The sequence below is a fragment of the Lacerta agilis genome, chromosome 12 (assembly GCF_009819535.1).
Source record: "Lacerta agilis isolate rLacAgi1 chromosome 12, rLacAgi1.pri, whole genome shotgun sequence".
NCBI lineage: Eukaryota > Metazoa > Chordata > Lepidosauria > Squamata > Lacertidae > Lacerta > Lacerta agilis.
Window position 1 is genome coordinate 36,360,880 of NC_046323.1, and position 26,576 is coordinate 36,387,455.

Sequence of the window (26,576 nt, forward strand, 5' to 3'; positions counted from 1 at the left end):
ACCTCTCCTACAGTCTTAAGCAGGGATGGCTAACCTGTCACCCTCATATATTGCTGGACCATGACTCCCATCGTCCCTTACCATTGGGCCATGCTGGTTGGGCCAATACAATTTGGAGTCCAAAAATATCTAGAAGGCTCACGGGGCAAGCCTTCCCAGTAGAAACAAATAAATTATGTCTGATCTGAAAATGTCCACTTACCTATTCACCTACCACAAGTAAGAATGACCTCCATGTAATGCAGGCAAGGAAGCTCTTGCCATTTTGATAGGTTGTTCCCTCTTTCGTGCCATTAATATACCACAAGTAGGTCCAAAACATTATATAGGCTTTCTAAGTCTATTTGGGAATTTGCGCAATTTCCCTCACTGCTGCCTCACTTTAGTGCCGTGCGGCGACTAACATCTGACAAGGAAACTTGAGTATTTTAGACAAAATTTCTCCCATGAACTTCAGTGGAAGAACAGCATATGAATTATGTCTGTCAACCAATTAATGAACTGTTAGTCAATTAGCAATGTGGGTTTACCGTAAGTGAATTAATTCATTGATTAACTGATTAAATTGAAAACCCATCTATTTTTACCAGGCCTTTGTGGGTGGGGTAGTTGGTTGAATTTAGGTTTTTATTGTTATGGTTGCTTCTGCTGTAGTTTCATCTTCTCTTTTTATCTGTTTCATTTTACGTTTGGTTTTAAATTATTCTATTATTCCTTGCCCTGGTATTGCACTGTGATTAAAGTAAAGTTAAAAACATTTTTTTATTAATTTGTAAAATGGGTGATAACCAGCGTTAAGTCATACGTAGACCCACTGAGATCAACTGACTTATTTTGTTATCACCCCCCCAAAAAAATCTTCATAAATATGTATGTGAGGGAAACCAATAGCTCTGAAGCCATAAGTATACTTACTTCATTATTAGACAATGCGTGAATATCATATAAGACATTATCTTAGAAGAGGCATTCCCTGCTATGTATGTGAAAGAAGGGGGGATGCCTCTTAAGACTAATTACCATCTACTGTTTTACAAACACCTGCATTAAACAGAATAAGAATGTTAATTAGGGCAGCTATTTAAACGACTGAATGGCTAACCAATTGATAGATTAAATACTGCGGCCCTAACATAAATTATTGCCATCTACTTTGCTCTTCTTAATCTCTCCAGCAATGTCATGACTTAACTGACCTTCACGTGTATCAGCAGCTACTGTCAGCTCTCTGTGCAACTATGCTGCAGCACACCTGTGCATTGAGATATTCTTAGGAAACCAACTTACAACTTGAGTTAAAGTACATAACTGTCACAACTGCAGCCTCAAAAACCACATATGTAAGCATCTGAAAGCCTGATTAATGTTAACGGTACATCAAGTGCACAACAACAAACAACAAACAACAACAACAACAACAACAACAACAACTTGTACTTCGCCCCCACCCATACCAATCCCACTTTCAAATTTATTCAGCATATTGCTATGACCTTCATTTGCCAGTTCCTCCATGGGGGCCTCTTTTATTACATAACAAGCACAATCTTCTGTTCCTTGCTTCCTAGGCTGCAAACTGACAAGCACACTACTCCCAGACCACAATTCTTCAATATCTTCTTGACCTCTATGTTCTTAATATACTGTCTGGGTCTTCCCATTTTTGCTTTTTCTACTTACAAATTACCTTATATATTTACTCTAGGGTTTTAAAGATATGTGCACATATACAAATTCAATTGTTTCTGTTTTACAGAGCTTTGCAAAAGATTGACAGCAATGACTGAGCTAAATAAGTACGAGCCACACATGGCAATACAGATTCATTCCAATAAACCTTTAAAATCACTTGTGGGGGTGAGGGTGTATAGCAAAACTTTTTAAATTAAATATCAACTTCTTAAGCATTTATCATGTCACAAAAAATGCCTACTACTGCTTTTATAGGTAAATACATATTAAATGCAACACAGAAAATTCAGCATGTTTATGTTCCCATCACTTACACCAACTGTGATGTGTCTGTGGATATTGGAACCAGGAAAAGGTCTAATGGCACAGGTTGCTCACATCCCTAGGAGGGGCAATGCCAATCAGGAGAAAATCTTCCCCAGTCAAGTAGTTACAATAATCATACATACACTGTAGTCACACTGGAAAACATTACATGAAAACAGCTCCCACACATGTAGCTGTGAAAGGGGCCTAGAAATACTGGAGCTGAACATTGTATTTTCTAGATTATACCCGCAAAAATTATGAAACTCAAATAAACTGACCAGAATTATGCATAATAATTAAAAAAATATAAAATGATAAAACCAAGTGGCAGATCCAAAGCCATGTATTAGAAGCAGAGATGAAAACCAATGGTTTAGCTCACCTATGAATGGAATGCATGCCAAGGAATCACCAGGTGTGCTGGCGCTGGAAGCTTTCTTTTCTTCTATTATTTTTATATGGACCTCTCGACGTGCATCGTTGGGCAACCAACAAGTAGTCTCCGGGGCTGGCTCTTGATCATTTACCGCTAAGATGTAGGACTGATGCCGCAAAGGCTGTGGTGTCTGATGGCCAGAAGGAGACTTTTCTCGCAAGACAACTGCTTCTGTATCCTCATCTACAACATCCCTTGACTGGCCCTCGGGTTCTTTTATATTTTCCTTTTCAAACTCTTGAACCTTCTGTCTAATAGAGACATCCAAGTTAACAGAGGTAGTTAAATGCTCACTCATCTGTGGGACAAATTTGGCAGAAGCTAAACAGGTAGTAGGGGATAGAGTACTCGTGTCTATTTCTGTTTTGTGGCCTGGCACACTTTTTGCTTGTATCCTTGATTGTTGATTCAACAAACCACTGTTGTACACATGATTCAGTTCTCTTTGGTCTGTGGTAGTAACACTATCCAGGCTCTGATTAAGGGAAAGCGACGGTTTTGCTGCATAGGGTACAGAAGTCTTCAATGAGTTGCTTCTTGTGCTTCTAGCTATTGAGTGAGATGATCTTTCCTGAAAAACGGTTGTAGGCTTTGAAGTTCCACCAGAGGTTGGCAAATCTCTGGCAGTCTGCAGTGATTTTACATCAGGTGGAGCCTTCTGAAACTGTGGGGTTGACCCTAAGGCTCTGCTGTTTATTCGTCTACCATCTGAGCCATAAGCACCCGGAGCCACAGAAAAATTTGAACCTCGAAGAGACAAGTGAAATGCATGCTGCCGGGGTCTCTCATAAATACCTCGCCGATCATCTTGCTCAGTAAAGCCAGTCCACTTGTTAGTCTTTTTTCTGTCTCTGTTTGAATCTGCAACAAGATTCTCAGTGTGAAAATTTTCTAATGCTTCACCCTGCTTTCCTAAATAGTCCCAAGACTGTGTCCTGTGATTCCGGGGGCTGATAGATGGTGAGGTTAGAGCATCTTGAGAGGCACTCCTTGGCCACTCCTTCAACAAAATAGGATCTTCAAGTCTTTCCTGGGACACACTCCTTTGCCGTATCTGAATGGACTGTGGGACCCTATCATGAGAGGTGCTTCTGCGTCGTACCTGTGAAACACTGCGATTTGGTACCACTTGATTATAATCTGTTGTGTTCTGAGATGCTGCTCTTAAACTATCTAACCTTTCCTGTATGGTTCTGCAGCCATACATGTGCAAACGTCTGTTATCAATGTACTCTTTGTAGGTTTTGTAATTTTTCCAGTCTATGGTTTGGTGGGCATTTGGAGACGTGTAGTGATTGGTAGTGACAGAGGGAGAACCTGCACTTTGAGTAGGAGATCTAGTATTTGAGATCCCTTCTGGATGCCCTCCATAGCTTCCAGACTTGCTAGCTATTCCATTGGGATCTACTGGCCTTGTGAGTGGCGTCTGAGGAAGTACAATGGCAGTGGGCATTGGAGAAGGTGGTGATGTGGTTCGTGCTTTTGTTTTTATAGTGGTTTGTTCCTTAAGACCATATCTTACTTCCTCTATCCGATGTGATGGACCAGTATGATTTATTCTACAGGATGACAAGTCTACAGCCTTCTCAGAAGGCACAACAACAGTTCTTACAGTTTCGTTGTTGCAAACACAGACAGCTGTGTTAGATTTTGCAATATCTGTTGGGGATGGAGGCACTTGTATTTCCATTCTGTAGGCCTTTTCTGGTTGTGCTGATGTCCGTACAGATCTACTAGCTGGCTGCTTACCAAGTGAAGAGTCAGGAGGTGCTTTCTCAATATCTTGTGCCTTGACAGAAGGTGGAGATGCTAACCGAGGATAACATATTGGTGGTGGTTCAGGTATGTTGCGGGCATTACCACTGTAAGCTTCATTGCCTTTCAGGTAGGCATCTTGGGAATATGCCTATACAAAGAGGATTCAAAAAGAAATGAAATTACTAAAAAATTGAATGTGAAATAATCACCATGTTACAGGGAGATGAATCCAGTAGACAGCTAAATCCCTTGAAGGACAAGGACTTCTCATATGAAACAGCTCTTTGCTAGATGTAACTGTTCAAAGAACAAGAAGTGTCAAATGCCTTCATTATTACTCCCTGAGTATGAAAATATACAATGGAAAGTCTCCACAAAGTATCAAGCATGTTTTATATAAGTCAAACAGCAGATCCCAGCTACTAATGGCAGCTGATTAAGAGAACACAGAGATTTGTAAGCATAAACCCAAACCAAGTATTTCTGTTCATTCACATCCTCAAACCCAGCTTCACAAATTCCTCCTTTTGATCTTTTTTATGCTGGAAGCTAAAATTATGCAGCAATCGACAGGTTAAATAAGGAATTCTATTAGCCTCAGAAAATGTGCAGCTCTTTGCCACACAGAGAAAACATATAGCCTATGTAAATACTATTGCATTCAATACAGATTGCTTTTCTAAAAGGTACAATTACTATATCTAATGGGAGTAGACCGTGGCAATGTCTTTGTTGGCAGCCAACGCCCACCCTCCCTCTAAATAATCTTACATGTTACTTATTCCATGAATTCCATACTACTCACAGCAGTGCCATTTTTTAACCCAAATACACCACCAACATACATGCTCAGGCAGCTATTTATAAGCACTTCCTTAGAGTGGAATGCAGACTATCACAAGCCATATATTCTTTAGGTGCTTCAAAATTTCCATCTTACCTTGCATTTTAAGAACCTGACTCCTAAGGAAAACATTTGCTTTACATATTGCATGTTTCCCTTGCATCAAGACATTTCTGAAACCATCGTACAACTAACAGCACATTTGCAAGATCTGCCCGGAACATACAAATGCTATTATTTTAGACTTTGCCATCACTTCCTTTAGTGGCAATATGAAATTAAAAGAGCTGACAGCACGCAGCTTGCCAATGCACAAATCTTTCCCAGACATTTTTTTTTAACACAGCTTAGGTGTGGTATCATATTTCAGCGTTTCCTGCTTAAATCATAACATGCTCCATTCAGCCAAATCAACATGCCCTGCCTTAGCATTAGACAGGTTGTAAAAGCCCAAATGCAGCCATAAACATTAGACTAAGAGCAAAGTGCTGAGGATGAGAAGGGCGAGGTGCTTAAAACACACGGCTGCAATAAATATCACTGACAGCATTAGTTAAGTGCAAACGAAATATTAAAAGCAAACTGGCAACAAATAAACCAAGTAACTAACAAAAAACACAGGCACACATTAAAAGGTAACAGAATCAATATTACAACTGAGATTCAGCTAACCAGCAGATCTAGCTTGCTTTCAGCAACTTGCAGGCTTTAACAGTCCAGCATCTTGCAGTTCTACCAAGAAACACATGCCTTACAAAAATCAGAGAAATGGCTACAGTACATTTCTTACCAGTGCTGTGACATCCTTTGAAAACTGCAGCTGGCAGAAAACAGGAAAACATAGTAAAAGCTGCTTATGGGTGTAAAGACAGAATTATGTGGTCATGTTGAAGCGGGATACACAGCAAGCTAAAAATACATCTACACCGATTTCTCTGGAAGATACCAAGAGAGGTAAAGGGCAGTGGAGCATAAACAATAACTTCAGCCTCCTTGTGAGCATGTCTGTCTCAGGCTTTTACCTGCTTCTTGCATTTATTCCCTAGCCTTCCAGAAAAAGAAAATACAGTTGTGCTGTGTTGCTTCAGTGCATCTTTTCTGCTGCAAACGGAGCCCTCTGGTTGTGCTACAAGGCGTCCCTTCTACTAGAGCAACATAACGGTCTTTCATCTCCCCTGAGCTGCTACCATCCCTGCTTCCAGATGACGAAACAAGGGTTTCATTATGCATTTAAAATCCATGCACCCCTTCCCCACATGCATCGGAACAGAACAAGCTGTCAGCTGACTGCAGCTGCTTTCATACTCTACGTCTGACATTAGAAGGATGATTTCAGAATAATCTTCAGAGAAAAACAGCCTCCCCATGTGATCATTTTCATTTTGTATATCTTTGGCGTTTCTTCAGTGAAAAACCAGAGACAGGCTGTGCTTCCAATTGCAAGGTGCATGCTAATACAGCTGTCTGATTTTTGCATGCTCTCTCATGACGGAAAATGGGGACTCTGCATTCGTGTACTTTTCAGATTAGGAGGGGGAAATAGGAAAGCAGACATAGATGCATGAAAAAGCAAGCTGTGGTACAGTCTAAGGAAACAACACATCCGTTCACACTCTGATATATGCCAATACTGCCTCCCTAGTCCAATTTAGGCATATATACTCAGCCCAAATCTGCAGGTTTGAAAGATACCCTCCTTAAAAACCACAAAAAATGCACCACATTAGCTCTGCCTGAATATATATATATAATCTGGAAATGACTAAAATTATAAATTATAGGAAATGAACCAGTTTTGTATTAATGAAGGGAAAGAAAATTCAAAAGTGTATCAGAATATATTTTAGTTCTTCTATATAATTCTTTTAGTATATATTTTCATTATTTTTAAAGTCAATGAAGAGCACTTTTTTTTAAAAAAAGAAATGTTCAATTGACAACTTCAAGTTCAAAACTGCTTAATACAAAATAAATCTTCCAAGGATACCATATACAGCAGGGGTGGGGAGCCTGTGGACTACAATTCCCATCAGCCTCAGCCAGCATGGACTGAGGGGAGTCTGTAGTCCAGCAATCTATGAAGAGCCATAGGTTTCCCACCTCTGTGGTGCACAGGGTAATGTCTTCCCAAGGCTGGTGCAAGGCATTATACCTCCTGGGAAAGCCGTTTCCTGCCCTCCTCTCTTCTTCTCTCCCCCTCACTTTTGATATGTTTTGCTGCTAATGTGGCAGCGTGCCTAGGCTTCCTCACTGTGGAAGGTATTCACTCCTCAGAATGAGACGTTCTAAATGAGGTTGCTCAGGAAAGGACCTGCCTTGCCGCTGCTTTTCTGATGCTTCTAACTATTTTTTAAAACAGGAATTTCTAGCCACCATGAAAAATGAGAGGCAGCAGCACGGGTACTCAGAATACATCACTGGGGAAGGAACCCCCTTTGTCAGAGCAAGGCATGAAGAGGGTGGGCACTCCAGTGACCCCAGAAAAAGTCCAACAGGTGACAGCATCTGAGGCAAGTGTGCGGGTGCCTGGGAGGCACCAATTCACGGCCCCCCAGTCCCTGAAGTAATTAGCTCAGTTTGTCCAATGGTAGGGCCACCCATAAGCCTTTCCACATTGTTAACGAAAGGGGCAAACCCAGATTAAAATCAGCTGAACGTGGGTCCCACTAAAATCAATCGGACAAATTAATAATGACTTTGGTCTTATTGATTTTGATGCAAATTTATGGCATAATCCCGAATGAGGAGCAAAGTGGCCGATTGACTACCACTTCCCAAACCCTGCTGGCTTCATGCTGGTCAGGCTGGAGGTGGGCTTACCCTCTTTCCTCTCACACGTGTACGGTAATTTAAAACAAATAAAGGGAGGGAATTAAATATGTCCTTTTACTTATTCTACACATCTCCATTCCACTGGTACTGCCTCTCTCCGATGTCACTAATGCCTATGGGCTAACCTGTGATTTATTTATTTTCATATCTGGAGCACGGGGAAACACATCATGCCACAGAGGCTATAAGAAGATACGGTCCTTATGCACCTCTAAATCAACCAGCTATGTCCTAACTTCTGGACCGGCCAAAAGATATGTAGAATTGTAGAGCTGGAAGAGACCCAGGGGTCATCTAGTCCAACCCCCTGCAATGCAGGAATCCTGCCCACAGCCACCCCTGGGTGGGCTCGACCACCAACCTTCTGGATTACAGCCAGATGCACTGCCCCACTACGCCATGAGGTTTCCGTGGACACTAATACACTACTAAAGTTATGCAGTATGACTTCACGATTCAAAGTACAAAAAACATAGATGGTCCCGTAATACTGTTTAGACCAAACATATCCTCACAGACCACAGAAGGCCACAAGCCTATCCACAAACAGACGCACAGCCATTCACTGTCACAACTGCTTCGGCTTATTGAAATGGACGATAGCAAATTCTGAGCATGCCTGATAGAAGAAAACCTGGAGATTTCTAAGAGCAGTTGTGGTAGCACGTCCCCATAGCAACAAGCTGCGGAAATTAAGCTTCTAGCCAAGATCCAATTAAAACACACACAACTGAGGAGGCCGCACCCTCAGAGGGGAAAGGCCTCAAAGTAACTAGGGAATTAAAAAAAACACCAAAGTAACTGTTGGGGGAAACCCGTCTAGGGTGTGTCCCTTACAAGGCACCCAGCCTCAAAACACTGGTAATGGAAAGAAATATTGTACATGGGTTATAGGCCTAGTAGGCCTTTCCATTTATGCAATCTGAAGGTTTGAGGCCTACTGCTTGCTCTCAGGATCCTTGCCCTTCTTGACTGTCAGTAGTGGACTTGCCACCCCGAAACTCATAAGTAGTGAATGCTTTACTGATGGGAAGGGGAAGTTCATACTGTCTCGGGGGAAAAAGGCAGTTCTAAGGCCTTTAGTGAAGAACTCAAATTTGCACTTCCAACTGTCCTTGATAGTTATCACATGTTATCCAACGCACCATTTTAATTTAATTTAATTTAATTTTTTTAGTAGGATGGAGTAGTAAATGGCCTTAAAGAGCACCAGAGGAAGCAGATGATTTAGGTCTGTTTCCAATCTGGCTTTTATTTATTTATAAAAGCTTTGATATACCCCCATCTCATGTAAAATACCAAGGTGGTATGCATCAATGTATACAAATGAAACAAAACATAAAAGTACCATGAAAAATATACAAAACAATCATTAAAATGACTGCCTAATCTGCAGAAAATATAAACTGAATAGGCCAGCTAGTATAAAGGGTCTTCAAGAGATGCCTGGAAGTTAATCTGAATCTCTTCTCGAAAAGTATTCTGTCTCCACACAAGATCACCCTGGTGGATTATTTACACTGGGGAATGGATAAGGAGATTGAGACCCTATTGATTTTCATGGACCTCTCAGCGGCTTACAGTACCATTAACCATGGTTTTCTTCTGGGATGTCTTGTTATATTGGGTCTGGAGAGACTCAGGTTTTTTCCTGGCTTTTGAACTTTGGTTTATACAGTTGCCCCAAGGTTCTGTTCTATTCCCCATTTGAAAAACAACAACAGGAAACTGCTGGCGGATGAGGAATCATCCAGAGATTTAGGTTACTGACATCTGCAGGCAGATGACACACAACTCTATCTCACATTTCCATCTGCTTATTTCAAGGAAGCGGTAGAAATCTTGCACAAGTGTCTGGAGGCAGTTTGGTAGAAATGAAGGTGAACAAACTAAAATGAAATCCAGACAAGATGGAGGTGAGAAGACCACCTAATCTGGATGAAGAGATTCAACAGGTTATTATTGCAGGGGCTGGTTTGGCTCATTTCAGAGAGGCAGTCCTTGAGGTAGCTACTGTGATCCTGTGCTAAGACTTTATAAATGAAACCTCTTGATTAACACATGCCATCCATTTTAAATGATCCAAAGCTTGCATAGAGAGCTTCGGAAGGGCGTAAGAGCTAGGGAGGTCGTCTTCTAGGGAACTATTTCTCACTATAGTCTTGTTTGCACATAACACTAATTAAACCATGAGTGTTTAGACGACAGGTCTCCGGCTCCTGTGCTTTCCCCTCTCCCTCTGTGGAGGTATGGACTAACTGTAGGGTTGCCATACGTCCGGGAAATTCCAGACATGTCCTCTTTTGGGGGGGGGGGCAACATGCCCATCTGGTGTTTTTTTTAAAAAAAAAATTAAAGGAAATGTCTGAGTTTTTTCAGAAGTGAAGAAAGAGGCTTGGGCCGTCCTTTTTCTTTTTTTCTCTTCAGGATATGGCAACCCTAACTAACTATAGCTTGCTTGTTGTGATGTCTGAACTCAGACAAATTTCAGTTAGTGCAAACTATAGTTTACTAAAACAAGGCAACTTCAAATTATAACTGTAAAAAAGCTAAGATTTAACCACAGGTTATAGTTAAAACACAACACTGAACTGTGCTTAGTTAAAAATAGAAGTTTTCGGTCTCTCTTGGTCACACAGGAGAAGAGGAAATGGGGTCTGGAGGAGTATGAGCTTGAGGTTTGCTGCAGCTTGTCTTTGATTTAAACCTTGATTTAGCATTACATGTGAATACAGCATGAATTCATGGAATGATGGAGGATTCCTCCCCAAAGCAATCAGCAAACTGGCAGAAATGCCACACCTTTAATATATGAATTGGACTCTCAACCCAGAACGCCTATTATCTGCCAAAGGTACAATTCTCTTCCGGCACAGTCTGCAACATATATTTTAAAGGAATAGGAATGTAGCATAGATGTTCCTCTGCGATCTAGGAAAACCAAGTAACCTAATTGAGAAATTAGCACCCATTCATTTAATAATGGGCACAAGCATAATGTGTCTAGCAAAGGGGAAATCCTTTCCTTCCAATTCATATTTTTTAAAGTCAACAAAAGAGTGGCGACAGTGACATAGAAGAATGCATTCAGCGAACAGTTTACCCTTTCTTCATTTTGCTGCAACAGTTTATTTCGGCAAAAGATAAGACAGTTTTCCTACTGTTTTCAGAATCATGACTTTAGTCTTGGTAAGACACGTAAAAGCTGGGCAGTCATCTTTAAAAGTAAAGTAATTTCCATTGGTTTTGAAAAACTCCACAAGAATACCTATGTTACTCAAAGAGGCCAGACTGGTGCCATTGTATACAGTGGTACCTCTGGATTTGAACGGGATCCGTTCCGGAGCCCCGTTCACATCATGAGCAGTCCACAACCCGCAGCACTGCTTCTGCGCACACGTGGGTTGCGATTCGGCGCTTCTGCACATGATGTCATTTGATGTGTCTGTGCATGCGCGAACTGCCAAACCCGGAAGTAACCCGTTCCGGTACTTCCGGGTTTGGCACGTTCGTAACCCGCAGCGAACGCAACACAAGGTACGACTGTATTGGAAATGGCCCTTGGGGTCATGTTTTCAGCACTTTCTTTTAAAACCACAAATGCTAAGATGTGCCTTTAATTTGCTGAAATGAAACTTAAATCAAAACAATATCACTTTCAGCAAGGTGACGTGAAAGCATCTATCAGTTTTTCAGGCAACAAGTGTTCTTCAACAAACCTGAATTGTTTTTAACTTTTTAAAACAGTTTAAAATGTATCATTTCTTTCCTGTCTACAGTATTAAATATTTTTGTACATGTCCACCTTGCTCTCTATTTCACCACCATGTCTTAAAATATACCCAGAGTTCTTCCACATTATTTTTTACAGTGGGCTGTAGGACACCTTGAGCCCTCGTTTAGAAGAGGCATCTAATGAAGTTACTAAACAAAATGTAATAGTTCTATAAATAAATAAATCATCTCCTTTATTACAGGTAAAATATAGATTCACTTTGAGGATTGATTCACACTTTGGGTAGTAAGCCTAAGTGTAGAGCTATTAAAGTGTATAAAGGGAAATGCATGTTACCAAATGTACACAAGACACACAATAAGAGCCTCAACTAAATCATATTAACATCCATTTTCGCTAGCATTTAATAAAGAGGGGGGATTGCTTCTGAGTAATGGATGCCTTAACAAGGAAAAGTACTGCGGTTGTTCCTGGCAGCTGTCTAACTGTATGGCTGGGCCCCATACAGGCCATTTACTTGCAGTATGATAATTAAGGAGAAGCGTTATTAGCCCCTCTCCTCCCTTTTAAATGCTGAATTTGGGTTTAAATGTTTCATATGTTCTGTTAAAACAGACATTCTACAAGATTTTATGCTTGAAATGCCATCCTATGAAAAAAGTCTACTTAAAATGTCCCAGCATCTATCCTACATTTGGATAAGAGTCCTCTTGCATTATGAGGTAACCCACATGCTTAACCTTTCTTTCCTTAGTTGTTGTATTGCTTTTGTTTTTAATTTCAAAGTACCGTATTTTTCCGTTTATAAGACTAGGTTTTTTTTAACCAAAAAAATAGGTTTTAAATTGGGGCTCGTCTCATACACAGGTAGTGCTGAGGGGTGTTTTCTTAATTTGGAGTCCCCAAAAATAGGGGGGGGCGTCTTATACATGGGGGCGTCTTATACATGGAAAAATGTGGTGTATCTGAAACTGTTGTAAGAGGCCTTGAGTCTTGTTTTAGAAAAAGGTTATATAAGAAATTTAATACACAAACCAAACATTTCTGCAGTAAAACCTGATGTTTACTGCCCATAACTTGGTCCAGTTCTAGCTCTTTGGGTCAACATTTAAAGCATTCAGATTTAAAGCATATGATGCCTCCCCCTAACTTAAGAGCCAAAGTAATCTCATTTCTCTCCTCCCCGCCCCCAACTGCACTTGTTCTCTGTGGTTGAAACCAGTTAACACAGTATACTGAAGTCCTGCTTCAGTGAAAAGGCCGTAATAATTTTAGTTCGAATTAACGAGGAACAGAACTAGCAGTAGCACAGTGAACTACTTTAACCCGAAATAAATTCACACTGCTGCAAAGGCAAGGAGGAGTGGCTGCAATTAGCTCTCTCCTTGCTAGGAACATGCGATGAAGGAAGAGGTCTCTGTGTACCTTTGCTTGTATGAACTCCTGAAAAATTGAAGCCAATCAGAGAGAGCTAGGTTTGAATGCACACATTCTCCATTAAGAGAATGACAACTGGCCCTTACTTGTAACAAAGTCCCAGTGAAAGCAATGGAACTTGCATCTAACTTCCAGGTGGATGCTTACCTGACAGAAAACAAAACAAAACAAAAAAATCAAAATTTTGTTTTTTTACAGAGTAAAGAGGGACCTGAATGGGTTCCTTCAGTCCAACTTTTAAAACGAGTTTCAATTTCTTGCTTGAAAAACAGCTCATTCATTACTGGCCTTTGTGCACCCATTTTTGCTGAAGATTATCATCACAAGTATTTCCACCTTCAACTCAAATCAGAGCGTGGCTTTAGATTTTAATCACTGCCATGTACTACATTTCAGTGGTTTGTGGTATATGTTCCTTCAAGCAGTCAAAGGATAGGAAGGCTCCCCGTCCCCACATTTTCATTTCATATACAGTTGTACCTTGGTTGTCGAACACCTTAGTACTCGTACGTTTTGGGTCCTGAATGCTGCAAACCTGGAAGTGAGTGTTCCGGTTTGTGAACGTTCTTCAGGACCTGAACATCCGACACTGCTTCCGCGGCTTCCAATTGAGTGCAGGAAACTCCTGCAGCCAATCGGAAGCTGTGCCTTGGTTTTCGGAAACTGACAGGACTTCCGGAACAGATTCCGTTCGAGAACCAATGTACAACTGTATGCTTATTCTTTACCCTGTGTGTTTCAAGAACTACCGTGTTTCTCCTAAAATAAGACACCGTCTTATATTTTTTTTCGCTCAACAAAACACAGTATGGCTTATTTTCAGGGGATGTCTTATTTTAACCATGTTGCATCGGTACGCTGCATAGCCATGCCTCTCCAGGCTGTTTTAATGGGAGGTACCACGTCACTATGGCTTATTTTCGGGGTATGGCTTATTTTTGGGGAACGGCTTATATTTCGCAAATGCATAGAAATCCTGCTATGGCTTATTTTATAGCTATGTCTTATTTTAGGAGAAACAGGGTAATGAAACAACAAATTAAGAAAAGAAGAAATGGACATTACAACTATAGTAGTAGCATTATTCAGCAATTCAGCTTACTCAAGAGCCTGGTTAAAGAGCCAAAAGTTTTCTCGGGTGCCATCTTACTTTAGTTTCTATTTCAGAAGTTTAACTTACCAGCTGAAGAATATCTTCATCTTTTGGCATCACACTAAGTTCTAGCATGCTGTCACTGTGAGAAAAGAGGAAACATATTGGTACATTAATAAAAATAAAATAAAATACTGTACTAACCAATTGATAGGGGATTTAATTGCTGGCTATCATATAAAGAATTGCATTGATTATCTCAGTAGTCACTCTTTCTCAACAACCAGCACTGAATATAATGCTTGTTTTCCTCTTTACTCCTGTGGATCGTTATTCTCCTTCAAATCACGCCTCAAATTCACAACCGCTTCCCTTTAAAGAAAATTAAAATTTTCTATGCAGAAAAAAAATATGTCAGTTGCCACTTGTAATGTGCGGCACAAGTGTTTTTAGAATCAAAAGCACGCAGATCAAGTGGCTGATATGCACAGAATCTGTCTTATCCATGTACTCACTATGATAAAATACACTTGCACCCTTAACAATATGGACACTTTTATCCTACATCAGGGGTCACCAAACTAAGGCCCGGGGGCCGGATGCGGCCCAATCGCCTTCTAAATCTGGCCCGCGGACGGTCCGGGAATCAGCGTGTTTTTACGTGAGTAGAATGTGTGCTTTTATTTAAAATGCATCTCTGGGTTATTTGTGGGGCATAGGAATTCGTTCATTTTTTTCTTCAAAATATAGTCCGGCCCCCCACAAGGTCTGAGGGACAGACCTCTTCCATGCAGCTTCTGTCCACCTCCCACACTGTGCCACTTAAGTTCTGGGGGTGCAGGAGCTACAAGGGGATGGAAAATCATCAGAGATCACCTCAGTCCTTGTGCAGCTGATAGAAGGCCCTGCTGGATCTGTCAAGGGCTAGCCAATCCTACACTGGGGAATGAGTTGAACTGGATTTCTTTTACTCATTCTATGATTATGATTATCTTGGTAAAAAACAGACAAACCGCATACCAATCACCTTTCTCAAAACAAACTACATGGAATTTAAAATTATGCAGATTACAGACACCCATACTTACGTGTTTTGAATTAAAGCAATTACTTGAGAATATGTCTTCCCTATAACACTTTCCCCATTCACTTTTATAATTCTGTCACCTGCAGGGGGGAAAAATACACAGAAAAAAGGAGATATATCCAGACCACTGTTTTCTTCATTAACGGAAGTTGAGAACCTGTTCAACTATTACAAAGAAAAACAAGCAGAAATATTTCAGAAGTGTGACTTACGAATAGTCCCCAAGAATGAAATCCACAAGTTTAATTAGGAATTTCATGCATTCATAAACCCTACTTCACATGTTATAAGAGGAGCAGGGAAAGCACAAACAAATGACACTCTTTCCATCTTTTTCTAATAATATGTGAACCATTTATGACTTTCTAAACCCTACGGGTTGAAGCCAAACTTATCTTTGGAAGGGACTGAGATTCAGCAGAGGTTCCCACTGAAGGAGTGATTCTTACTGATTTCCTATTCCCCCTGCAGACCACAGTGCCACCTCCCACTTTGGTCCCTGGTGCCATGGAGCATCTTTACAGGGGACTGTAGAGAGGATCAGCAAAAATCACATCATCCTACTGCCTTCAGCAGAGCATCCCATGGATGGAGTCCCACCCACAGGTAATCAGGTCTGGATCCAGCACATAACTTCTTCCTTCTATAATGACAACCAAATCCCAAACCTTTCAGTAAGAGCTGAATGGGTTGAAACTCCCAACTAATTTAAAATTTTGTTTCCTTACATAAATACACACTCTGACAAATTCCTTGCAAGTTGGAACACTCATGACATCACACCAGTCCAGCCAATCAGATATGTATAGGTAAGGTAACAGTTACCTGTGCATAATCCTGCTTCAAAAGCAGGCCCTCCTTCTTTAACCTGCTTAACAAATATGGTATCCATTGGCTCCAATCTGTTTCGTGGCTTCCCTAAAAGAAAATTACAAATAGAGTCATTACTAGAGATTGGAAAGATTAATTATACCTCATTCTTCTTTATATTAAATAAAAGGATTCAAATAATTTTAATTCATCTGACAATCAGAGAATTAGCATCTGCTCTGTTTAAAGCAAGAGAACATGACATGTTTTATAGATACATGGAAAATATTTGAGCTGTTGTTGTAAAAACCATTAGTAGAGCTAGGGCTTTTTTCCCAGTCAGAACTCAGGAGGGCACCACTGCCATTATGAGAGAGGGGGGGAGGTGCGTTTGGGCACCTCTTTTTCTATAAAAATAGCTCTGGGTATAGCTGTAGCACAAGAAACTTTATTTTTCACAACTGTATTGTGTGTACTATCTTTCATCGCCATTCATATCCCATCTATTCTAATGGGATCTCGTGGGATACATAGTGAAATCATAATTACAAATATAATAGCCAATATTCCGAAAACTGCCAAAACTTTGCAGACTCTTAAGGGTACTGCAATGGAATCATGAGCCAATTACATTGTGATGTTTATATGTAATTTTTTTGGCAAAACTAATTTGAAGAGGTTCAAAATCTTTGCATATTAAAGCCCACAGGGCCAATGTGGAAAAAGTGTCCATAAGACCGTAAGAAGAGGCCTGTTGGATCAGGCTAAAGGTTCATCTGTTCCGGCATCCTGTTGCCACAGTGGCCACCCAAAAACATTTTGAAAAATACATTGAATTTGGCGTAGCTCACTGTCGCCATCTAACACCACATTTGTATACTGCACTTTACAACACATTTAAAACATTTTCTTTGCAGCTGTATAGCTGAGTCTTCTGTCTCAAACTCACTATGCTGCCTTTCCGCCCAACTCCTCATCTACAACATGTAGATAATGCTACCGGCCTGTCTTTCAGTGCTGTTGTAAATTTTCCTGACACATGAGAAATGCTTTGAACACTATGAAAGTGCTATAGAAATGTTAAGTATTATTTAATATTACTGAAGTACACCAGGCTGCGTTTATTAATTCACATTTTCCATGAAAATGTAAACATTTTCTGATGGAACCTGCTGAACAGCAAGATAAATTCCAAAATTATATCAAATCCTGCTGTTTATCTTCCTTGCACTTAAAAAAAACAACAACCAAAACCGCTAAGAAAGAACAATGCACAATAGAACAACAGAATGGAATGGCAAGGTGGATATTTTGAGATGTTCTATGGGAGAAATACGAGTAAAGCTACAGTATTCATGCAGTCTGGGGAAGCTGACCCAAGTACCGTATTTTTCGCTCCATAAGACGCACTTTTTTCCTCTAAAAATTAAGGGGAAATATCTGTGCGTCTTATGGAGCGAATGGTGGTCCCTGGAGCCGAATTGCCCAGGGGCCAAAAGCAGATAGTGCTTTTTATTTTTACAAAGAGAAAAAGGGGTGTTGAAAGGACCCCGCTCAGCAGCTGATCAGCAAGAGATTGGGAGAGAGATAAGAGCCCCGGCTCCCTTTCAGCCCCACTCTTCATTGTTGAATGTGTTGAATGGAATGAGGGAGGTTGTTTGTTTCCCCAGCGACATGTGACTGGCTGATTAGATTATCTGTCTGGAAATTGTAGAAATGGCTCCCTTTCCTTCAGAAGCTGCAGAAAGGTGGGTTGAACCCCATAAGGAGCTTTGCTTTTCCCCCTTTGCAAAAAAGCTGCAAAACTTTTAGCTGATCCTCAAAAAAACCAGGGCTTTTCCCTTTGCAAAAAAGCTGCAAAACTTTTAGCTGATCCTCAAAAAACAGGGCTTTTCCCTTTGCAAAAAAGCTGCAAAACTTTTAGCTGATCCTCAAAAAACCAGGGCTTTTAGAGGAGGAAAACCAGAAAAATATTTTTTTCCTTGTTTCCTCCTCTAAAAACGACGTGCGCCCTGTGGTCCGGTGCGCCCTTTGGTGCGAAAAATACGGTAAGTATGATTTAAGAAAGTAAGAGTACAGTACAGCTAGATCAGACTATCCTGCTCTCTGCAACAGTCCACCAGTTGCTTCTGGGAAGCTTAAAAGCAGGATGAAGACCCCCTCCCAGGGTTGCTCACCAGCAACTGGCATTCAGTGGCAGACGGTCTCTGAGCCCAATATCACGGCTAATCATCATTGTGTCTGAGCTATCCTCATGAATTTGTCTAGTCACTTCAAAAGCCACCTAAGCTAGTCAACACCCATCATAACATGGGCAGTCAATCAAATAACTTAATTATATCTTGCATGAAGCACTTTCTCCCACCAGTCCTAACTACATCAATCAATTTCATAAGATGACTCCAAGTTAAAGAATTACGAGCTGGATTATAAAACTTATTTGTATCCACTTTCTCCACACCCTGTTCTAAGTAGTGATGTACCAGTGGGAAACTATGAAGATCATCTCAGGTGGTGAAGTATGCAGCTAGCAAAGATAGGAGGTTAACAACTGCTTGTTAGAAGGGATTTTTGTTGTTGTGATTGTCAGTGTTTCGTTTCTGGATGTTGTTTTTGAGCACAGGATATGAAGAGCAGAACAAGGAACAACAATGTAACTAGAGGAATTAACTCAAGAGAAGGATCTGGAGAAGTTTAAATATCGGTAATTCAGACTTGTTTATTTATAACCAAGCTTATGCAAGATCCGAAGTAGCATCTACAAAGGTTTGAAACATAACCTCTTTTCCTAAAGAGCCATGCAATAACGCTCAGTTAATAAGACCATGTTGGCTTAACATTCTGAAAATTTCCTTTCTCAGTGGACTTCATTAAAAAAAAAGAAAAAATATCCACTTTCATTTATAAAGCAAACGCATAATTCAAGCAATGGGTAGGGTCCTCCACTACACTTGAGGACAGTGGGGTGGTTATGGAGAGGGCAAGCAAGCACCATGGCACATGCAGCTTTGCAACAGGAGGGTATGGCCAGGGGGCTCCGGAGGAATAGCTGAGGAGCTGCCACCACTGTCCCCGGTTTCTGCTGCCTGAGACAAGAAACTTCACTCTGCACGGGTAGCGCCAGCACTGAAAGGAAGTCATTAATGCAACTGAGACAGCAGAAATCTCTCTGATTAGTCACCATTACTGAAAGAGAGAAGTATCAACAAGAATAACTTTTCTGCCAAATCTAGTTACAGGTAGGTAGCCGTAGTCGAAACGGGGAAAAAAAATCCTTCCAGTAGCAGCTTAGAGACCAAATAGGTTTGTTATTGATATGAGCTTTCGTGTGCATGCACACTTCTTCAGATACCTGTATCTTTTGTTTTCTGCCAAATGTTTGATGAAGGAGTATCTGCTCTACTGGGTCTACAATCTAGAAAGCCAGGGGCCAGTATTTCACAAAGCTTACATCTAACAGCTTAACTGTTATTTATGAAAAAAGAAACAGGGAAAGAAGGCAGGAGTGCATCCCTGGTCCCAGTCCTTGAATGACACTGATTTGGTGCTTTATTCAACAGATCTCTCTAACTCCCTCCCTCCCTCTGTGTGTTTGTGTTTGTGTGTGTTTGTGTTGTGTGTTTGCTTGTGTAATTATAGCTATGAAGTAATAGGGTGGAAAGCATGCAGAAAATGAAAATGATTCCAGACAGTTTAGAAAGACCTCAACATGAAAGTCTTTTACTGCAAAGGAAGGGAGGCAGTGATGACATTTCTGAAACTCCGCATTATGGTATTTGTTTTCAACTAATTGCACACCACCCTGGAATCTATTTTGATGCAGGGTGGTTTAGACATTCCATAAAGAAATAAACGAACGTTTGCAGGGTATGGTATATAAACAAGTCAAAAAGCCTCACGTGCATCAAGTTAAGAGTTATAGCAACCTGTGTCAGTTCCAGATTTGGGGGCACTGGAAAACATGTTTTCGGTTGGACCTCTCCCGTGACGTTACTGTTGCCTGTTTGCTTGCCTTCCCCTCTCTGGAAAAAAAGCCACATAGCTACCCAGAGGGCAGGTACCGGGTACCACAGCTGCCATGTCATATTGTGCCATACACTAATTTGTTGCAAATGCAGAACCATCAAGAGGGCTAGAAGAGTGGAAACTGATGCGCCTTCTCACTTGGCTCTTGTCATTGCTTGCAGGTGTAGCAATAGCAAGATAGAAGTGGTCGCCTGGGGGTCCCTGGAAGATCCACAGTGGGCCCCTCGGGTGTGTGTGCCTTCCAATGTGTTCAACCATTCCTAACATTGGGACTCTTTCCCCAGTGGTATCTCCATAGTTACCCCCAGATCTGTCAGGTGAGAAAGCCCCGTATGTGATGCCAGGAGCAACCCTTTGTTAAATATGTCTATATTGTACTTTTATAGTGTGAATTTTTGAAATGGTAATGCATATTAGTGATATGATCTCTCTCTCTCTCTCTCCTCCTCCTCCTCTCCAAGTATTTCTGGAACAACGACTTGGGGGGGGGGGTTCTAAAGGAAGAAAAGGAGCAGAATATGCCACAGGGGAGCAGCTTCTGCCTTTCATATGACATGATACTAGCCCAAGCTCCTCCTGTCTGGTATATCTGAAATAAATAGGCATTCAGCCTATGGATTTACTGGAAATATACACTGTTACACCAGCTAAAGATTAGTAAATGGACATAAAAGAAACTTAATCCTAGTGTGGACAGAATAAAAAAAAATAGTATGTACAAGCCTTTCAAACTCTATACAAACTCTAGGGAATCTACAATATTGTATGCCCAGGTGCTTCATTGTGCAGGGAAAAAATGCAATTAGACAGTTAATTTAATGGTTTGCTCTTCAAGAAAATGGAGCAGCCCCAATACATTCTGTAAAAAAACACAGATTGACTAGAGCAGCAGCAAAGATGAGACTTAGCCGTTCACATGGCATGAGTAGTGTTCACCAATAGAGGGGAAAGGAGGAAATTGAAATGATGGTAGTTGCTATGGATACCACCACACAAAAATCAGAAGGCAAATTGGAAGGAACAAGAGTATCAGAACACTGAGCGATAAGTGCCAAAAATATCTTGTGGGGATTATCTACAGTTAACACACTACTAGGTAAGATGAATCTCTTCTACTTAAGTGGAAAAAACTATGTATTTCTTAGGTTCTCAAAATGATTAAGCCACAGCAACTTGTACACGAACCATTTATCTGTTAAGACTAGAGCAAAAGTATAACTCAGTTCATCATAAATATATGAAATGTATCCATCTCTGAGGATTTGAATAGAAGTTTACTTTAACACATTATTATTAGCCTTCATTAAGATTTAAATGTGTGATCTAATGGATCTGCCTTCTTAAATTTTAGACAAAAACCCCACAACTGATTCACTCCTTAATGCCATAAAAGAGGATGCTTCATCTAACCTATGCAAATTAATACCTAGCTACAAAGTTTACAACAATCCCACAAAAGCATTTTAAAATAAGGTACTAAAAATTAACATTGGGTAATAATTTGAAATGGAATGAAACCATTATCATATACCTTGTACAATTTTATGATATGTTAAATCTTTGAGGAAGGTTTTATTCAGTCATACATACATTACAGTACATACATACATACATACACACACACACACACACACACACACACACACCAGTACATAAATATTTGCTTCCCCGTTGACTGAAATGTCATTCAGGGTAAGCGCAGCCCTCAGTTATTCCAGGCACAGCTTGAATTCAGGAGAGCTGCATTTGTACATTACTGCAACAACTAAAATGAAATAGATCATCAAAGCCTCTAGCTGTGTTTCCTTACCACATGTGTGCTTTCCCACCAGTGATATTAAATTGTTACTATAGTTGTTCTGACATACATACATTTAAGAAAAGAAAAGAAAAACTGACCCGCCTTAAGCAGCGACTGCTTCTTTGCAGACAGGCAGGAAATTAAATATCAGAACTAATGCCTTCAAAATACTGATTCCACATTATTAAATTTCTTTCAATAAAATAACTGCCAAGACAGTGACATCAGGACCATGAGATAAAATCTTCCGACTGACATTAACTGTAAGAGGCTTCAGATCAACACAGCAGTGAAATTATTAAAGGAAAGCAGGTAAAGATTACAATTATTACAGGAAAGCAATGCTATGTGGACAAAGCCGGTTTTACAAAATGCCCTGAAATGGCGGCACTAGAGCCAGGGATCTCTTTGTTCAGCATTGTGCCCTTTAGCCACAGAGCAGCATAGGCCAACTTAATAATCTATTTTACCTCTGATTCAAGAAAGGTGAGGGAATGTCTAGAATCGATAACTGAATGGATGAGGGCCAATAAAAAGTAGAACCCAACACAAAAAAGTCTGTATTGGGAACAGTGCTTTTAAGTCTGGATAGCCCAAAGAAGGGCAGTGCCAAAGAACACTCCAACTACCGCACAATTGCACTCATTTCACACGCTAGCAAGGTTATGCTTAAAATTCTACAAGGCAGGCTTAAGCAGTATGTGGACCGAGAACTCCCAGAAGTGCAAGCTGGATTTCGAAGGGGCAGAGGAACCAGAGTCCAAATTGCAAACATGCGCTGGATTATGGAGAAAGCTAGAGAGTTCCAGAAAAACATTTACTTCTGCTTCATTGACTACGCAAAAGCATTTGACTGTGTCGACCACAGCAAACTATGGCAAGTTCGTAAAGAAAGATGTATAAGTCGGACAATAAGTGTTGGAAATGTAAAGAAAATGTCGGTACCTTTTATCATGTGTGGTGGGAATGTAAAAAGGTGAGAACGTATTGGGATATGATATATCATGAGTTAAGAAAAATGTTGAAATATAATTTTGTTAAGAAACCTGAAGCTTTTTTATTAGGTATTGTAGGTACAGACATTGAAAAGAAGGATATTAGACTTTTCCAGTACGCAGTGGCTGCAGCTAGAATTCTTCTAGCACAAAAATGGAAACAAGAAGAATTACCGACGAAAGAAGAATGGACAGTGAAATTGACTGAATATGCAGAAATGGACAAAATGACAGGAAGAATCCGGGAGCAGCGGGACCAGAAATTCATCAAAGACTGGTTAAAGTTTACGAACTATCTAAAAGACAATTTACAACTGAATACGCTAATAGGATTTCAAGAAGTTTTGTAGTTAATGTGTAGAACTATTATTGTAAGTATGATAGTAAAAGTAAGAAGGATTTTTTTTGATATTGTAAGCAATGGTTGATTAAAGAAATATAATACTAAGGTATAATTCAGAAAGCCATGTGAAGGGATTGAGGGAAGTCATGGCTTGCTAGCCAAATGGAAAATGTATGAAAATGTTTGTTTAAAAGTAGTATTGTAGTAGTTTAGTGCAAAAATAAAAATATATATATATATGGCAAGTTCTTAAAGAAATGGGAGTGCCTGATCACCTCATCCGTCTCCTGAGAAATCTCTATGTGGGACAAGAAGCTACAGTTAGAACTGGATATGGAATAACTGATTGGTTCAAAATTGGGAAAGGAGTACGACAAGGCTGTATATTGTCTCCCTGCTTATTTAACTTATATGCAGAATACCTCATGCAAAAGGCTGGGCTGGATGAATCTCAAACCGGAATTAAGATTGCCGGAAAAAATATCAACAACCTCAGATATGCTGATGATACAACCTTGATGGCAGAAAGTGAGGAGAAATTAAAGAACCTTTTAATGAGGGTGAAAGAGGAGAGCGCAAAATATGGTCTGAAGCTCAACATCAAAAAAACTAAGATCATGGCCACTGGCCCCATCACCTCCTGGCAAATAGAAGGGGAAGAAATGGAGGCAGTGAGAGATTTCACTTTCTTGGGTTCCATGATCACAGCAAATGGTGACAGCAGTCACAAAATTAGAAGACGCCTGCTTCTTGGGAGAAAAGCAATGACAAACCTAGACAGCATCTTAAAAAGCAAAGACATCACCTTGCCGACAAAGGTCTGTATTGTTAAAGCTATGGTTTTCCCAGTAGTAATGTACAGAAGTGAGAGCTGGACCATAAAGAAGACTGATCGCCGAAGAATTGATGCTTTCGAATTATGGTGCTGGAGGAGACTCTTGAGAGTCCCATGGACTGCAAGAAGATCAAACCTATCCATTCTTAAAGAAATCAGCCCTGAGTGCTCACTAGAAGGACAGATCCTGAAGTTGAGGCTCCAGTACTTTGGCCACCTCATGAGAAGAGAAGACTCCCTAGAAAAGACCCTGGTGTTGGGAAAGATGGAGGGCACAAGGAGAAGGGGACGACAGAGGATGAGATGGTTGGACAGTGTTCTCGAAGCTACTAACATGAGTTTGGCCAAACTGCGAGAGGCAGTGAAGGATAGGCGTGCCTGGCATGCTCTGGTCCATGGGGTCACGAAGAGTCGGACACGACTGAACGACTGAACAACAACAACAACAAGCTCAGCTGGTTAGAGAGGGTTGCAGGTTCAATCTGGGGAGCAACAGCAGGTAAGGGCTGTTGTGCTTGTATCCTGCTTATAGACTTTCCGTAAATCTATCATGGGCCGTTGTGGGAAACACATTACTGGACTAGATCGGCTCTTGGACTGACACGTTATGCTCATGTTAAGGCTGATGGTGGACATGCACACACTCAGGAGCCAATTGATACATCTCCAGAGAAGCTGAATTTTCTATGTCAACAGCTTCATCAATTTACACATTAAATTGAAGAGTATGTAGTCAGACCGTTTTCACAATATATTCATATCCCACCCCACTCCCAGGAAAGTCAAGACCTACATATGGGAGGGGGAGGAGGGGTAAGGAGAGAAGGTTACTTATGCAATCTCTGTATCTCCCTAGTATATTAGGGTAATATAGAGTGGCTGGCTGCAATGTGTCAAAGCATTGTAAGGGTCAAACTATGTGCTTACAATAAGCAGCTCTCTTTCTTTCAGAAGCAGAGACTGTAGAGGGGTCTCTGATCTGAATCTGATGGCATTTTCTCACTGTCAAGACTGCTCTTTATTATTCGTTTGTTTGTTTGTTCAATTTACATCCTGCCCTTCCTCCCGAAGGAGCCCAGGACGGCCAGCACAGGAATAATTTTTTAAGCATTCCGAAACAGTTAAAAACCAATCTAAAAACAGTTAAAACAACTTTCTCAGGATTGCTCGGAACAGTGTTCTTCAGCCATCAAATGCCTGCATAAACAGGAATGTTTCTAAATTTCTCTTAAAGTCAATAATAAGGAATACAGACAGACAGACCTCACCACGGAGGGCATTCCACAAATGGGGAATTGCCACTGAAGAGGCCCTGTTATGGGTCAAAAACAACAACACAGCCCTCAGTGGGTGATTTGATGCAACAAACAGCACTTTGGAGACAAATAAGAGGGTATATTTTAGGGGGGGGGACTGTACAAGAGGATCCTCTGGTTTATTGTAAGCATGCTCTTTTAAGTGTGTGATTCTTGAAACCTGTACTTTGACCTTTGGACAAATGAATAACTTGCCAAAATGAAATGGAGAAAGTATATATTCAATACTTAATTTGATCAGCTGACTGTCTCCCATTGGAATAATGTAAGGATCAGATTTAAGGAACCCATTTCATCAGTAAGTCATGATTAACTTAAGTCCCACAGATTTCAATGGGAACAAAAAGCAGCTAACTTGCTCCAGATCCAACCCAGTATAGCTCCAGTCATTGTCAAAAGCGCTGTACAGCCTCAACTTTTATTAAAGAATTTCATATTTCAGCTTAGATTTGCATTAAAGAGGTTGGCACTAGATGGCTCCTTTGCATATATTTTAAACAGAACCATAGCAGCTGTTTCACAGATAAGAAAGCTTTGCGATCCTATCCACTATGGCTCATATATTATTCACACTAACTCTATCCCACACCTATAATGTATGAAAGCCACTGCAGGAATAAATGCAAATTAGTTTGATATGTGAATTGCTTGCCCTCTTAGCTAAGCTATTCAAGAATGACACACACTGATCATTAGCACCTGGCTAGCTACTTCCGCATCACAAAATAGCTATTTATGGTGCTCAAAGAAAAGGCCTTTTCTACTTTTTGAACTATGCCAATCTGTTCTTCTACCTTAAAAGGGTTTCTTGAGGTGTCCACCTAGCTTCCATAAGAGTTCATGCCGTCTTTGTGGCTGGGCATGGATTTCCACTTTATACTTCTAATTCTTGTGTTCCTTTGTTCTGCTTTCTCATTTTTAAGGTAATTCCTCCAATAGTTGAAATGTGACTCACCCTAACATTTATTTCCTCCACTCTTGTCTGGCTGAATTATTCTTAATTCCCTGAGTACACAGGCTTCCTTCACATTCACCTGCCAATATTTCCACCTCACAGTCCAGCAAGATAATACCAGCATATGAAAGTTAAATATTCCCAACTCTCACAAATGTATGGAAAAAGCTAAAATGTCGCTATTATTTTCTCCAAACTCCTAATACCCAGTCTTTATAGGACAATGGCTTTTCCGCCAGGTAACAAGAGCACAGTGTGCATTTCACAAAGG

General features: G+C 40.5%; 1 protein-coding gene across 8 annotated transcripts in view; it reads right to left on the bottom strand.

Annotated features, from left to right (window-relative positions):
- ARHGAP21 (Rho GTPase activating protein 21) overlaps positions 1–26,576 on the bottom strand; it is a 104,943-nt gene that overhangs the window by 27,084 nt on the left and 51,283 nt on the right. For 5 of the 8 annotated variants that reach the window (XM_033165096.1, XM_033165094.1, XM_033165093.1 and 2 more), the window contains 5 exons: positions 16,050–16,142; positions 15,226–15,304; positions 14,225–14,279; positions 5,830–5,859; positions 2,384–4,343 (listed from right to left, as the gene is read on the bottom strand). In XM_033165096.1, coding sequence (XP_033020987.1) covers positions 2,384–4,343; positions 5,830–5,859; positions 14,225–14,279; positions 15,226–15,304; positions 16,050–16,142 — 2,217 coding nt within the window. Of the gene's footprint in view, positions 1–2,383; positions 4,344–5,829; positions 5,860–9,457; positions 9,830–14,224; positions 14,280–15,225; positions 15,305–16,049; positions 16,143–26,576 lie in introns of those variants that run through there. The other 3 variants (XM_033165100.1, XM_033165095.1, XM_033165099.1) reach the window with 3 other exon arrangements.